Source organism: Littorina saxatilis, linkage group LG5 (genome assembly GCF_037325665.1).
Source record: "Littorina saxatilis isolate snail1 linkage group LG5, US_GU_Lsax_2.0, whole genome shotgun sequence".
NCBI classification, from domain to species: Eukaryota; Metazoa; Mollusca; class Gastropoda; order Littorinimorpha; family Littorinidae; genus Littorina; species Littorina saxatilis.
This window is the reverse complement of record NC_090249.1, coordinates 34,922,524-34,939,931: the sequence shown is the minus strand read 5'-3', so window position 1 is coordinate 34,939,931 and position 17,408 is coordinate 34,922,524. Positions and strand designations below refer to the sequence as shown.

At 41.4% G+C, this 17,408-nt stretch overlaps 1 protein-coding gene across 3 annotated transcripts in view; it reads left to right on the top strand.

The window, feature by feature from the left end:
* The window catches only part of LOC138966963 (uncharacterized), a 19,244-nt gene extending 2,144 nt beyond the window's left edge, over positions 1-17,100 (top strand). The window contains exons 1-6 of one of the 3 annotated variants that reach the window (XM_070339373.1): positions 5,890-6,010; positions 8,835-9,713; positions 11,022-11,174; positions 11,642-11,785; positions 12,259-12,349; positions 12,769-17,100. In XM_070339373.1, the coding sequence (XP_070195474.1) occupies positions 8,846-9,713; positions 11,022-11,174; positions 11,642-11,785; positions 12,259-12,349; positions 12,769-13,657 (2,145 nt within the window). In that variant the 5' untranslated portion in view covers positions 5,890-6,010; positions 8,835-8,845 and the 3' untranslated portion in view covers positions 13,658-17,100. Of the gene's footprint in view, positions 1-5,889; positions 6,011-8,000; positions 9,714-11,021; positions 11,175-11,641; positions 11,786-12,258; positions 12,350-12,768 lie in introns of those variants that run through there. The other 2 variants (XM_070339372.1, XM_070339371.1) reach the window with 2 other exon arrangements.
* Positions 17,101-17,408: the final 308 nt, after the last annotated feature.

The window sequence follows — 17,408 nt, the reverse complement described above, 5'->3', positions numbered from 1 at the left end:
TCCAAATCAATTTAAAAACATCTTATTCCTTGTCGGTTTCTGATTCCATAAACATATAGATATGGTTTGGATTAAAAACACGCTCAGAAAGTTAAAACGAAGAGAGGTACAGAAAAGTGTGCTATCCTTCTCAGCGCAACTACTACCCCGCTCTTCTTGTCAATTTCACTGCCTTTGCCATGAGCCGTGGACTGACGATGCCACGAGTATACGGTCTTGCTGAAAAATTGCATTGCGTTCAGTTTCATTCTGTGAGTTCGACAGCTTGACTAAATGTTGTATTTTCGCCTTACGCGACTTGTTCTTTCTTTTCCCTTTATTCAATTCTATTTTCTGTTAGTTTTTTTTTTCTCTTCTGTTCTTTTATTGTCTTGTATGTAAAAGGCCATGTTCCTGTTTTGTTTAAAAAAATAAACGTCAAGTAAAGTATTCCGATGCGTTTGTAATGTAACTGTTATTTGCAGTGATGGCTTTGTCGAAGCTGTTGATATTGGTTGTTTCTGTGGTGGTTGTTGTGTATGGCAATCCGAATGGTGCAAATGTCCCTTCTAGCTCTTGATGTCTAAATAACGCATTATTTAGCTAAATAACGCGTTATTTAGCTAAACAATGCTTTATTTAACTATATCATGCATTATTTAGCTAAATAATGCATTGTTTAACTTAAACAATGCATTATTTACAGATACAGAAAAAAGAGAGCACAAAGCACTAAACAATGCATTGTTTAGCATAAATAATAGATTGTGTCTGTAAATAACCCATTATTTATAAATAATTACGCGTTTTCTCTAAACAATATATTATATGTAAATAAATTGTTATTTAGATAAATAAAATATTATTTAAATAAATAAAATATTATTTAGATAAATAAAATATTATTTGGATAAATAAAATATTGTATGTAAATAAAATATTATTTAGATAAATAAAATATTATTTAGATAAATAATTTATTATTTACTGTTTTTGCCTTGAAATAGTATTATTACGCTAAATAATGCTTTATATAGCTATATAATAGGTTTCCGCTATATAATTCATGATTTGGTAAATAATACATTATATACCGTAAATAAAATATTATTTACCGTAAACAATATTCATTGTTTAGCGCAGTGCATCGAAGCCGATATTTCTCTTGTTGTTTTTTACCACGTGTTTCCGTGGATCCACGAGAGCTCTGTTGATTCTCAAACTGACCAATCAGACAACTAGCATCTGTACACTAATTAAGCAATTATAGTCCCATTGTTGAGTGTGACGAAAACTCGTGGTGACGATTTTAAAACATGTTGGGTCACGCATGGTCCAATCTTACATGGTCCAACCTTACATGGTCCAACCTTACATGGTCCAATCTTACATGGTCCAATCTTACATGGTCCAACCTTACATGGTCCAATCTTACATGGTCCAATCTTGCATGGTCCAATCTTACATGGTCCAACCTTGCATGGTCCAACCTTGCATGGTCCAATCTTACATGGTCCAATCTTACATGGTCCAACCTTACATGGTCCAATCTTGCATGGTCCAATCTTACATGGTCCAACCTTGCATGGTCCAACCTTGCATGGTCCAATCTTACATGGTCCAATCTTGCATGGTCCAATCTTACATGGTCCAACCTTGCATGGTCCAACCTTGCATGGTCCAATCTTACATGGTCCAATCTTACATGGTCCAACCTTACATGGTCCAACCTTACATGGTCCAATCTTGCATGGTCCAATCTTACATGGTCCAACCTTGCATGGTCCAACCTTACATGGTCCAATCTTGCATGGTCCAATCTTACATGGTCCAACCTTGCATGGTCCAATCTTACATGGTCCAATCTGACATGGTCCAACCTTACATGGTCCAACCTTACTCGGTCCAATCTTACATGGTCCACCCTTACATGGTCCAACCTTACATGGTCCAATCTTACATGGTCCAATCTTACATGGTCCAATCTTGCATGGTCCAATCTTGCATGGTCCAATCTTACATGGTCCAACCTTGCATGGTCCAATCTTACATGGTCCAATCTTACATGGTCCAACCTTACATGGTCCAACCTTACATGGTCCAATCTTACATGGTCCAATCTTACATGGTCCAACCTTACATGGTCCAACCTTACATGGTCCAATCTTACATGGTCCAATCTTGCATGGTCCAATCTTACATGGTCCAATCTTACATGGTCCAACCTTACATGGTCCAACCTTACATGGTCCAACCTTACATGGTCCAATCTTACATGGTCCAACCTTACATGGTCCAACCTTACATGGTCCAATCTTACATGGTCCAATCTTGCATGGTCCAATCGTGCATGGTCCAATCTTGCATGGTCCAATCTTACATGGTCCAACCTTGCATGGTCCAACCTTGCATGGTCCAATCTTACATGGTCCAATCTTACATGGTCCAATCTTACATGGTCCAACATTACATGGTCCAACCTTACATGGTCCAATCTTGCATGGTCCAACCTTACATGGTCCAACCTTACATGGTCCAATCTTACATGGTCCATATATATTATTGGACCATGTAAGATTGGACCATGTAAGATTGGACCATGTAAGGTTGGACCATGTAAGGTTGGACCATGTAAGATTGGACCATGTAAGGTTGGACCATGTAAGGTTGGACCATGTAAGGTTGGACCATGTAAGATTGGACCATGTAAGATTGGACCATGCAAGGTTGGACCATGTAAGATTGGACCATGCAAGATTGGACCATGCAAGATTGGACCATGTAAGATTGGACCATGTAAGATTGGACCATGTAAGGTTGGACCATGTAAGGTTGGACCATGTAAGGTTGGACCATGTAAGATTGGACCATGTAAGATTGGACCATGCAAGATTGGACCATGTAAGGTTGGACCATGTAAGGTTGGACCATGTAAGATTGGACCATGTAAGATTGGACCATGTAAGGTTGGACCATGTAAGATTGGACCATGTAAGATTGAACCATGCAAGGTTGGACCATGTAAGATTGGACCATGCAAAATTGGACCATGCAAGATTGGACCATGTAAGATTGGACCATGTAAGGTTGGACCATGTAAGATTGGACCATGTAAGGTTGGACCATGTAAGGTTGGACCATGTAAGGTTGGACCATGTAAGATTGGACCATGCAAGGTTGGACCATGTAAGATTGGACCATGCAAGATTGGACCATGTAAGATTGGACCATGTAAGATTGGACCATGTAAGGTTGGACCATGTAAGATTGGACCATGTAAGATTGGACCATGTAAGGTTGGACCATGTAAGGTTGGACCATGTAAGGTTGGACCATGTAAGATTGGACCATGTAAGATTGGACCATGCGTGACCCAACATGTTTTAAAATCGTCACCACGAGTTTTCGTCACACTCAACAATGGGACTATAATTGCTTAATTAGTGTACAGATGCTAGTTGTCTGATTGGTCAGTTTGAGAATCAACAGAGCTCTCGTGGATCCACGGAAACACGTGGTAAAAAACAACAAGAGAAATATCGGCTTCGATGCACTGCGCTAAACAATGAATATTGTTTACGGTAAATAATATTTTATTTACGGTATATAATGTATTATTTACCAAATCATGAATTATATAGCGGAAACCTATTATATAGCTATATAAAGCATTATTTAGCGTAATAATACTATTTCAAGGCAAAAACAGTAAATAATAAATTATTTATCTAAATAATATTTTATTTATCTAAATAATATTTTATTTATCTAAATAATATTTTATTTACATACAATATTTTATTTATCCAAATAATATTTTATTTATCTAAATAATATTTTATTTATTTAAATAATATTTTATTTATCTAAATAACACTTTATTTACATATAATATATTGTTTAGAGAAAACGCGTAATTATTTATAAAAAAAATGGGTTATTTACAGACACAATCTATTATTTATGCTAAACAATGCATTGTTTAGTGCTTTGTGCTCTCTTTTTTCTGTATCTGTAAATAATGCATTGTTTAAGTTAAACAATGCATTATTTAGCTAAATAATGCATGATATAGTTAAATAAAGCATTGTTTAGCTACATAACGCGTTATTTAGCTAAATAATGCGTTATTTAGACATCAAGAGCTAGAAGGGACATTTGCACCATTCGGATTGCCATAGTTGTGTTGCTTGTGTCGTCTGCTGGTCGGTATCGACGTCGCGATCGGTGAATGATGGTGTGTGTGTGTGTACGTGTCAGATTTTAGCAGACCGTTACATTGTTTTGTGCTTGTCAAGGATGTTCCCTGTTTTCCTCGTAGTCGCAAGTAGCGTTTGCTGCCGAATTCGAGTTGACAGCGTAAACATTCTTTCTGCCATTCACGGATGTGTCCTGTTTTGGTCAAATAGGTCCGAGTCAAATTTCAGTAGAGCGTATAAAAACTATTTCTTTTGTGTTCTAATTTTGCCCCCCTTGTAGTTCTAGGCCGCAAGTGTGGCTGCTTTGTTGTCAGAGGCGGCGGTTTTTCCTGACACTTGAAGGTGATTTTGTGACAGACAGAGCAAAACTGAACGGACGAAAAACAGTTTACCTGCTGATTCGGTACTTGCTAATTGTTGAATAAACCTAGGTTCGGATTATGGCGTTGTAAACTATAAACATCCGAGACAGAGTCTTTATGCCTCTTCTATTCTGTTGAAAACGCAGCTCTCGAGAGACCTACGTGTTTGTAGGTTCACGTTACGATAATAAAAAATAAAAAATAAAATATACCCTGGTTCGGCTCAAAACGTTTTGCAATGTCATTGGACAAGTGTCAGCATGTAAATGACAGATCTATACAACTATACGTTTAATAATAATTGGTGTATGTCGTCCTCATACTCTCTTGTTCATTCGTTCTTCCTCTGACTCGGGCCGGCTAACCGGATGCTGCTAGTCTTACAACATCAAGTCAGTTTGCAAGGTCTGCGGCTGTAGTTGACTGTGTGTAATGAGGAAAGAACACACATTCAGGAAGAAAGATACATTCGAATATCATTTGCTTCCGGGCGCTGTGGCGGGGTGGTAAGACGTCGGCCTCTTAATCGGAAGGTCGAGGGTTCGAATCCCGGCAGCGGCTGCCTGGTGGGTTAAGTGTGGAGATTTGTCCGATCTCACAGGTCAACTTATGTGCAGACCTGCTAGTGTCTTATTCCCCTTCGTGTGTACACGCAAGCACAAGACCAAGTGCGCACGGAAAAGATCCTGTAATCCATGTCAGAGTTCGGTGGGTTATAGAAACACGAAAATACCCAGCATGCTTCCTCCGAAAGCGGCGTATGGGTGCCTAGCCTTAATGGCGGGGTAAAAACGGTCATACACGTGAGTGTACGCGAGAGAATTTGCTTCCAAGGGTGTTAACTTTTCTCAGTTCTTTTCATGACGGAAGCCGTTTGCTCTTTTCAAAGCTCCTCCAAGGTGCCCATAGACTTTGTTCCACATGACTCTAGCTGCATGTTGCCGTCTATATTTAGAGCGCTACAGTCAAGTTGTTTCACGATCTTAACCAAATGACACTCAGCTTGAACAAAAGACCAGGAAGTGCATGGCGGAGTCCTGATCATTGATCCGGGCGAATACAGTGGAACCTCCCTTTTAGGACAACCCCCCCCCCTCCTTTCCGATCTAAGACCTCTCCTCTTGTTTGACTCATCAATCTCGGACTTTCTGTTCAGAACATCCATATAATGTATCCCCATTTTAAGGATCCTTCATTTTTCAAGATTTGATTTTTTTAACAGATTTTAGGAAGTCATTAAGGCAGGGTTTCGGTGTAGTGAGTAGTGCCGTTTTCAAGTTCTACGCGGGTTGTAGGCCTACAGTGTGTGTGAAAGACGAAGAAGCAACTATTCCGGATATTTTAAAAAGTGGGCATGTTTCCGCCGGCACAGTCATTCTGAGGTCTAGATCAGTCGTTCGTTGTCAAAGTGTTCTCTTTTGAGTCATTCTTTGGTTTGTCAATCACTGTCTCAGCTGTGTTGGTTCTAAGGTAGGTCTGTGATTTTATTGTTGAAACTGAGTGGCTGCTGTTTTAAACTGACTGTCGCAGAACGCACGTACCACAGTTCGGACTGGAGTTTGATTAAGTTAGTTTACACCAGTATGTCGATGATTTGTAAAAATGTTTAAAAAAAAAATCTTTTCTGTTATATACACATAAACATAACTTACAGCATACACAGAGTTTATCAGCATAAGATATGATTGTCTTAGCGCATACACACGCACATACATAGACAAGACACATACATAGACAAGACACATACATAGACAAGACACATACATAGACAAGACACATACATAGACAAGACACATACATAGACAAGACACATACATAGACAAGACACATACATAGACAAGACACATACCTAGACAAGACACATACATAGACAAGACACATACATAGACATGACACATACCTAGACAAGACACATACATAGACAAGACACATACATAGACAAGACACATACCTAGACAAGACACATACATAGACATGACACATACATAGACAAGACACATACATAGACAAGACACATACATAGACAAGACACATACATAGACAAGACACATACATAGACAAGACACATACATAGACAAGACACATACATAGACAAGACACATACATAGACAAGACACATACAAAGACAATACACATACATAGACAATACACATACATAGACAAGACACATACATAGACAAGACACATACATAGACAATACACATACTTAGACAAGACACATACATAGACAAGACACATACATAGACAAGACACATACATAGACAAGACACATACATAGACAAGACACATACATAGACAAGACACATACATAGACATGACACATACCTAGACAAGACACATACATAGACAAGACACATACATAGACAAGACACATACATAGACAAGACACATACATAGACAAGACACATACCTAGACAAGACACATACATAGACAAGACACATACATAGACATGACACATACATAGACATGACACATACATAGACATGACACATACATAGACAAGACACATACCTAGACATGACACATACCTAGACAAGACACATACCTAGACAAGACACATACATAGACAAGACACATACATAGACAAGACACATACATAGACAAGACACATACCTAGACAAGACACATACATAGACATGACACATACATAGACATGACACATACATAGACAAGACACATACATAGACATGACACATACATAGACAAGACACATACATAGACAAGACACATACATAGACAAGACACATACAAAGACAATACGGTGGGAAGGTTTAAAGGACATGAGGGGAGCGGATAACCGAGGTTGGGGGGGAGGAGGGGGGGGTGGTAGGTGGGGACGGTGGTCACTCTTTGAAATACACTGGTACAATGACTGCATTAGCCTCCAAATATACATGGGGTATAATTATAGGCGTAAACGTACTGTATAATATGTGTTATGAATAAATGGAACAGGGAGTATTACATTCAAAAATGTTCATACGAGATCAATCAATACAATTATCCTATGGCATCAATGTAAGGGGTTTATATAAACACCAATCCATGATTGTATTGTTAAATCTGACAGAGTGTCTGAGATTTCTGAAGTACTTCAGTACTATTTTGAGCGGCCCGAGCCTCGACTGACCCCAGACGCTCTGTATGTTTACGTACTGTAATCGTACGCATCTCGTGGATTTTACTTTTGTACTGATGCAAACACTAGTAGTTAAACATAAATTGAAGTAACAAAATAGCTTCTGAGCCAGCACACTTACATAATATATAACACACACAGACACACACACCACCACCACCACCACCACCACAATCATCATCATCACCACCACCACGACCGACAGACAGAGAGGTACCCAATGCCTATCGTAAGCCCCCAGCTTCTCATACACGGTGGCAAGCTACTCCCCCCACCCCCTTTCACCCATACATCTTACTTGTCATCAGCACATACTTTACAAATTGCTTTTATTGTACAATTAAGTTCTACGCTCTGATGCAGTTTGCGTGTCAATCCACACTACATTCCATTTTTTATCTGAACTAAGCTTCACAATTTATTTGCACACCACACAAAAACAGACTTAACACTACGCACAGTGGACACTTTTCCGCGTGACTGATCGCTAAAAAAGATAAATAGAATAGATAAACAGACACATATAGAAGGAGCAGATAGAAGTAAAGCATATTGGCACACGTTAAAACCTTGAATTTCAACGACTAGTATTAGAAGTCAACAGTAAGACAATACAAGGAAAGGAAAAAAGAAAACATAGTTATTTTTAGGAGAAAAAATAAAGAAAGAAACAAATAAACAGAGAAACAAGCACTCAAAAATAAACAACAAACAATTAACAAACAAACAAACAAACAATCAGAAACAAACAAACAAACAAACACAAACATAACCAACAGAGATGGCAAGATTGAGTAACTTTTGCAAACCAAACGAAAGGCATGTCAATATTAACTATTCAATGAAGATATTTTGTAGGGAATTATTGTTTGCTCCTTTGATGCCGCGTACACTCTACACCATTCCGAAGGCGTTAAGCGCGTTGGAGATGACAACGGCATTGTCGTCACTTCTGAGGGATTGCCCGACAACAAGATATGCTGTCGTTTGGTAACGATCCGGTAGATAGCTTTCAAAATTGCAGGATATCACCATAAAAGTAGGAGAGGCTTGAGAGTTTGACGTGGTTAGTTCGAGGACATTTTTTATGCAAGTCATTTCAGAGGATTTAATGTACGTCACTTTACTAACCAGTTTCTTTGTTATCATTTCAGAACGGAAAACCATGGCTGACAACAAGAACAAGACCCTCCGACCCTCCGTGAATCTATTCTTCCTTCATTCCACCGTCCTGTTCTTCCTCCTCCTTTTCCTCCTCCTCCTCCCATCCCCTTCCCACCAAAACCCAACCCCAGACAGACAGAAACGTCAGGCCTTCGATTTTACCATGAACACACCGTCCACTGAGAACAACGTTTCCAATAGCAACGGTGCCCCAGGCCTTCCTCCTATAACTAACGCAGGCGGTCTCGGAGGAAGTCTCGGAGACCTGGTGAACTCTTCGGGCACCGAGACAGACGATACTGGTACTGGTTGGCCGGGACCAGCATCAGATACTGGAAGTAACTCGAGTGGGAGCGATCCGACTTTGGGTGGTGGTCCTGGTATGCTGTTTCCAAATCAACCGCTTAGTTCTGGAGATAACTCCACTGGAAACGGGCTAAATTTTGGTGAGCCTAGCTTCCCGTTTGGTGACCAGTCAGGGGGCAGTGAGGACAACTCAAGTACCTCCGACGGGGGCGGGTTCTTCCATGGATGGCTATTCGGCGGTACAGAGCCAACAATTCCCGGAAACACCAGTTCTAACTGCATCTTTGACTGCGGCGACCATGGAGTGTGCAATTACACCGACGAGGAAAAGACCAAATTTTACTGTGTCTGCGATCCAGGACATGTCGGGGACGTATGCGAAAACCCTTGTGGCAGAAAGTGTAGTAACGAGGGTTCGTGCGACCTGGTCGAGACTGAGGAGAAGGAGACTGAAGGAAATAAGACGGAGGGGACGGAGCCTGAGATGAAGGAGGTGTGTGTGTGTCCATACCCCTGGGTGGGGCCTTACTGCGAAGACTTGCCACCCGAAGAGGTCGAAAAGGGTGAGTGTCATATTTGTTTTAACAGTACAGGAACAGTCTTTCCCGTGCAGAGTGTAACGAGTCGGGTCGCCATCTCAGAGCTGGCCAGGCTTTCCCGTGCAGAGTGTAACGAGTCGGGTCGCCATCTCAGAGCTGGCCAGGCTTTCCCGTGCAGAGTGTAACGAGTCGGGTCGCCATCTCAGATCAGGCCAGGCTTTCCCGTGCAGAGTGTAACGAGTCGGGTCGCCATCTCAGATCTGGCCAGGCTTTCCCGTGCAGAGTGTAACGAGTCGGGTCGCCATCTCAGACCTGGCCAGGCTTTCCCGTGCAGAGTGTAACGAGTCGGGTCGCCATCTCAGAGCTGGCCAGGCTTTCCCGTGCAGAGTGTAACGAGTCGGGTCGCCATCTCAGAGCTGGCCAGGCTTTCCCGTGCAGAGTGTAACGAGTCGGGTCGCCATCTCAGATCAGGCCAGGCTTTTACGTGGGATGAAACCATCCCTCCACTTGGACACGTAACACACATCAACAGCCAGGGTGATCCTTGTATTTATGAAGTCATTTCAAATAACATTGACACTTATTTCGGTTACAAAATTATTCATCAACAAATTCCCACACTGCACAGGGACCAGTCAGGATGTTGATTTTTGGTATGTGTCCAAGTGCACGGATGGCCTTATCCCACGCAAAGCCTGGCAAAGACAACTCGTGGGTGGTTCGCTGGCGGTAGGATGTGGGGTGGAGATCATTGTGGCAGAGTTGACAGTTTATGCACGTATCAATGTCTGCACAATCCTGTAATGTTCAATTGAATATAATTATATGAGTCATTCTCCAGAGCTGTGTACCAGTGGAAATCATTCTTTACTTTTCTGAGCCTGTTTAACCATACCAAGTTTGTACATGGAATGGAACACGAACAATTATAAAAAACAGAAGACACAACTATATAATATGTTTTTGTGTTGCGTGTCTGTGTCATTATCTAACTAGAGTTTCATTTAAAGGACAGAAAATGCATGACACAAAATGGTATGCAGCTGTGTAGAATAACCCATATATTCTGTCTAAACAACCAACTCGTGCTTGTACAGGCTATAAGCGGTACGATTGCTGGTCTCATTGTGTCTGCACAATGTTCACTTGTATACATTCTATATCTGTCTCTGTGTCTGCACAAACCACCCGTGAGTGAGCTGGCTAAGCGGTTCCCTGGTGGTAGGATTTGGGGTAGTATTCACTGTGGCAGAGTTTTCAGTGTACGCACGTCTTAATGTGTCTGCACATTTAACAATGTTTACATGTGAATCTGTCTCTCTGTCCGCACAGACAACTCGTGGGTGTACTGGCTGAGCGGTTCCCTGTCAGTAGGACTGGTGGTGGTGATCGTCGCCGCAGCCCTCGTCATTTACTGTCTCTGGAAGAAGCGACTGGTCTTCGCCATGAAGTTCGTCTACTTCTTCAAGTCGTACGAGGACAATGGTATGCCATGAAACTACAGTTTAGCAATGTAGCTTGCAACCGCGCAGTCGTTCCCGTGTAAGCGATTCGATTCCCCATCTTAAATATGGTCACGTTTTTACACGGGACACTGACTTGGACACACACCAAAAACTAATGTACGACGTATCTGTGTGCGTGTGTGTGTGTGTGTTTTCGTGCGTGCGTGACACAGAGCATAACAGTAATTTTGAGATAAGTCGAAAGACCTCTATACAATCATGAAAACAGAATCAGATGTAGAACGCCAAGTTAACTTCCCAAACATCGGAACTCCTGGGTTAGTATCCAAGCACGGGATCAGATTTTGTTTGAAATATCAAACACATCTATATTTCATGAATCCGTCCCAGCACTTAATTTTTATTCTCGGGTCACCACTCATTGACCTATACCATTATAACGTGTAAGAATAGTTTTGATTAGAATTCTATTCTCTTTTTTTTCAGATGGGCTGCTGTATGACGCCTTCGTTTCGTACGTTTCTCGCCCTGAGGACGAGGACTTCGTGTACACACATCTTCGCCCTAAGCTGGAGCAGGAAATGGGATTTAAGCTGTGTCTGCACCAACGGGACTTTGTCATCGGTGAAAGTGAGTACAGTAGATCCCGTCTATTAAGACCCTCATATTTCACCCTTTTTAAGACCCCTGCTGTCTTAGATTTTCTGTTCATAACCATAAGAAATTCATCTCCAGTTTCAGACTCCGTTGCCTTTTAAGGCCTTATGGGGTGCATGTCAGAACAGTTCGTGTGAGTTTAAAATCAGTGTTCGTTTTGACTGTGTTGGCTTCGGTTCAGCCGGAGAGAAAAGACTATTAGTGATCATGTGACCTCAACCAAAATCTAAAAAAAGAATCTTTTCTTTGATATGCCTGAACATTGAATTGGCTTTTGGTTTATTAAACGTACTGCTGATCATGTCTGTTCAGCACGGAGGTCTGTGTCTGCAAACTGCGAAGGGAGAGAAACCCCTCCCCGAATATTTTGTTCACTGCTGATTGCGTGAGTTGAGTTCTAGCAGTGCAACTGAGAAGAATAAAGTATTGTTTCCTTTGCTGTGCAGCAATCTCCAACAACATCTGTGACACACTGGAAAACACCAGACGGTTCATATTGGTGCTCACCCCACGATACTTGGAGAGCGAGTGGGCAGAGTAAGTTATTAACACCAGTTTTAGCATCCAGCGTAACATTTTCTTAACTGCAATGAATACAGCCACAAGCATAGTATGCTACAGCAAGTTATGAAGTCTGGAATGTATTTGACACTAATAACGTTTTGGTCTCCGTATTTGTCGTCGAATTATTAATGTGTTTCGTTGTTTTAAGCACAAACCTCATTTGAACTTGACAGGCCCTGCAAGTTTTATTCTGTACCTTCTTTCATCATAGCGTACCCCGCACCTGAATACCATTTTTATTTGTGACGAAATGATTGTTAGAACAGAAGTTAGGATATAATACAGACACAGAGGTAAAAGTGTACAGTGGAATACATCTCTTGAATAGTCTTCCCAGTGTTTCAGAATCAAAATGCTGTTGCGACGTTGACGTTCTTCTTGTGTTGTTTCAGGTTCGAGTACCAGAAGGCGTTCCACGAGATGCTGAAGCTCAACATTCGCATCGTGCCCATCATTCTGGAAGAGATCACCGCCACCACCACCATCAACCACACCCTCAAGGCCATCCTCGATTTCGTCACCTACATCACCTACCCGGGCAGCCAGGCCAGCCAGAAGCAGCTGGACAAGTTCTGGGAGCAGGTGCACCTCTCCATGCCCAAGATGAAGAACAAGAAGACGAGCACGGACCAGGTGGAGTCCTTCAAACTGACTGATGTCAAGATTTCCGATTGCGACGTTGCTGCTGTTGAGAATGGCAAGCTGCCTGGACTGAAGAACAAGGAATTGAAGGAGATGGAAGGTTTGGAATCTGCGTATCTGAAGATGTTGGATGCCCCTGCTAAGAATGAAAAACCTGCTCAATACACTTCTACTGATCCTGCCGATCTGAATCATGTGCGAGTCGACGTAGCAAGCACTGGAGGTCCCGCCAACATCGCCATCGGTTCTTCTGTCGGAGAAGACAGTCTCAGATCTGTCGAGAATCACGTCGTCGCTGATACTTCTGAGGCCAAAAACGCTCCTGTTCATTCGAAAGGTGACTGTATCCCCAGTCTTTCTGCTGCTGCTGTCACGAAAACAAAATCAACAGGAGAAAACAAACCTGGAAACACTAACACTCGCACTCCTCGCTCAAAAAGTGGGAATATTTTAACCAGACTTCTAGCACCCAAGAAAGAAAACGCCGAAGCTGTGAAGCTGGAAGCACACAATCCAATAGGAGACAGTTCTTTTTCGCAGCTGTCTGAAAACCAGCCCAGCAAATGCCTACAAAATGGCGTCGGCTCAAATGGAACAGTTAACAAAGCGTTTGATGATCAGGAATCCAGCGTGAAATAGTCTGATTCTTTGAATGTCGCTTGAAACTTGGAGCTGCGTCCATGGGTGGTGTGGTGTACAGTACAGCGCCCACACCATCCCCCCTTTAATTGGACCGTTCCAAATCATAGAAAATTATGTTTGGAAGTATTAAAAATGACAAAGCAGGACAGAACAGGGGAACGTTTTCAGTTCGGGTCTCTCCAAGTCCACAGCTCTTCTCGTGAAGCAATTGTGCTATGTCAGGTTTGGTCAACCTTTTACTTAGGACAAAACCACCCTCCGCTTGGACACCAACATTGAACATCATGACTGCTTCAAGTTCAGTATTTAGATTTTTGTAGTTTTGAGAAATTAATGTTTACAAAACATTCCCACTCTTCACAGAAACAACTCAGACTGTAGTGTTTTGGTATGTGTCCAAGTGGAGCTATGGCCTTACCCCGTGTAAAATCCTGCTTTTTCTGAGACACATACATTCACACGTGCTTCTGTCCACGTGTTGCAGACACACCCCTCGCTAGTTATTGGCTCATTTGCCTCCGTAAAATCAAGAGTATTCACTCGTTCACAACCCATATAAACCCGACAGAGTTATTTTCGGAGTTCCCAGGACTTTGCCGTGACAATGTACCTTGACCGGTAAACGTTGCTTGACATCGCCGCGGATCACATTTATTTTTAAACCTATTTTTGACGGCATGCAGCTTCTGAAGGTTTGTAGCACCTTAATTAGACCAAAAGCCGGCTTCGAATTAATACCTCCCTTTGTACATTGGTCACCATCACGTACACCATTAAGGTCTGTCTGGGCTTTTACGTGTGACAAGAGCTTCCTTCTTCTCGGGTATCTGCCAAAAATCCACAGTCTGACAATTTCGTTGGCACATCGGGAAACGTTTTTAAATGATTTTTCTGTTACTCAAAAAAGACCTGTAACAGTCTCCACTCAACACAAGAAGACCCTAGGCTGTATATTTTGTGTCCACGTGGAGGAATGCTCTTAAGCCATTTAAAAGCCAGGACGGATCTCTTGTGATTTACAAGATGGTCTAGGGAGAGAGAAGGTATCTTCAAACCATTTTGAAGTGTATATAATAATAATAATAATAATAATAATAATAATAATAATAATAATAATAATAATAATAATAATAATAATAATAATAAATGAGCATTTATATAGCGCAACATCATAACTTTACAATTATGCTCTTTGCGCTTGACACATTTAAAATTAAAACACAGTTATACAAGCATTTACATCTACATTCATAGTCAACAACAGTTAGTTAAAAGCATACACCATCAAACATACATTACAAAAAGTTCTTCCACTAACTAAGTAATAAAACATGAATAAAATAGGTAGTAAAAACAAGGAAATACCAGCTGAATACCCTTAATCAAACAAAACATGTTATCAACAATACTGAAAACAGCCAGATGTTTATACATTATCACATTATCACTAAAACAACAAATACACTACATGTAGCCTACCGATGGACTGAGAAAACAAAATCAGGGGTTGTATTTCTTGAAGAGGTGTGTTTTAAGTGATTGTTTGAATGCTTGGGGTGACTGAGAGTGGCGGATGTGAAAGGGGAGAGAATTCCATTGTGTGGGTGCGCAGAAAGTGAAAGTGCGTTGTCCGTATGTTTTGGTTTTTGTGTGTGGAATGGTAAGGATGCGACAGTCAGAAGAGGCACGGAGTTGTCTTTTTTACCCCGCCATTTAGGCAGCCATACCCCGTTTTCGGAGGAAGCATGCTGGGTATTTTCGTGTTTCTATAACCCACCGAACTCTGACATGGATTACAGGATCTTGTTCGTGCGCACTTGGTCTTGTGCTTGCGTGTACACACGGGGGTGTTCGGACACCGAGGAGAGTCTGCACACAAAGTTGACTCTGAGAAATAAATCTCTCGCCGAACGTGGGGACGAACTCACGCTGACAGCGGCCAACTGGATACAAATCCAGCGCGCTGCCGACTGAGCTACATCCCCGCCATATAAAGTGTGTTCAAAAGTGGAATACTTCAGTTTACAGTGTCACAAGGATGATTTATGGGCCTGGTCCAGCGGTCTGTTGCAGAGGAGAGACCGCCTCTGCGTAGTCTTGAAGATAGCTTCAAGGTCCGCACGGGTCAATGAGAGTGTTGTCAATCGTGACATGTTCCATGAGTGACTACGAAAGTGAGAATAAGATCCTTCACCTAAAGACTCATATTGTAAAAGGACTCTCTTGTTCGTGATTTATTGTCGTTGAAAGTGTAGACGGTCGTACAGACTGAGGGGAACAAAACTTTCCAAGGTCCTGCATGGGTTGCTGGGGGAAATCGACGTAAACACCAAATAAAGATAAAGAAATGCTGGGGGAAAAAACTTTACCATTACCCTGTTCAAGCTCGCAAAATGATTTGGACAATTATTGAAATTGCAAATTGTGTCTTTTATCTATAGTTGTTGATTGGGATAATTGAAGGACTACACGATCATGCAATTTACTGTTCCTGTATTGGATGCTGCCCCGGCCGCTTTTTTTGTAGACTTAGATAGCAACAAATACGTCGAATAATTATATATTGCCTCTCGGTTCCACAGCGGATTTAACTGTAGCAAATTCGAATTAGAGAAATGCTGTAGATATGTAGTTGGTTATGCGTTCTATGGTGTAAGTTACTGATTCCAGAAGCCCGGAAGACTGTGCAGAAAGATGTGACGACTGTCCTTTCTCATATGTTATCTACATCCGCCAGAGAAATCTTAGGTGTTCTCATGTGTTGATATCCGCATTTATCCCATGACCTGCCTCTTTGTCTCTGTTAGCTGAGGAGGGGATTATATATAGGTTACACACTCCGAGTTCTGATTATCTTGCATATTTTCCCGAGGGTCGATTTTCAGGTATTACCGAGCCTTTGGCGAGGTAATACCTGAAAATCGACCCGAGGGAAAATATGCAAGATATTCAGGACGAGGTGTGTATGCTATTTATCCCATTACTCCGACGTTTTCATTAAAAACACTTACTTTTTCCACTAAAACCTGACCGTGCCTGTTTTCAGCTTGCCAAAAGCCTCCGCAGTCGAAATTCATGTCAATGAATTCATGCGCAAAGCTAGTTCCCATTTGTCAGCATATTTCCTTGTTTTTTACTACCTATTTTATTCATGTTTTTATTACTTAGTTAGTGGAAGAATCTTTTGTAATGTATGTGTGATGGTGTATGCTTTTAATTAAGCGTTGTTGACTATGAATGTAGATGTAAATGCTTGTATAACTGTGTTTTAATTTTAAATGTGTCAAGCGCAAAGAGCATAATTGTAAAGTTATGATGTTGCGCTATATAAATGCTCATTTATTTTTATTATTATTATTATAATGGACGGCGTCATTCGACTTGTATGTGGACATTCAGTCATTCATATTGCTTATAAAAAGGTCTGCTGTCTGCTTTTACATTTTGAAAGTCATTTTAAAATATCCCTGTGTATATTTGACATCGGCTTTCGTTATACTCAATTCGGCATACCGGGTTTATATTTTTACCAGAATTGCGCACGATAATGGCAGCGCAACAAATTCAGTTCGGGCCGTGCTGGTTTGATCGTTGACCCAAGTCAGTTCGCATGCAGTGTTACTGTTTGTCAGTCGGGGATAGAAATGTTGGCTGTCATCGCGCTGTTCTGTTTCGGTTTTCACACGTGGATCACTTACATATTCAGTCGTCGGGTTTAGGTGAGCCAAAGCTTCAATACTTCGCCTGT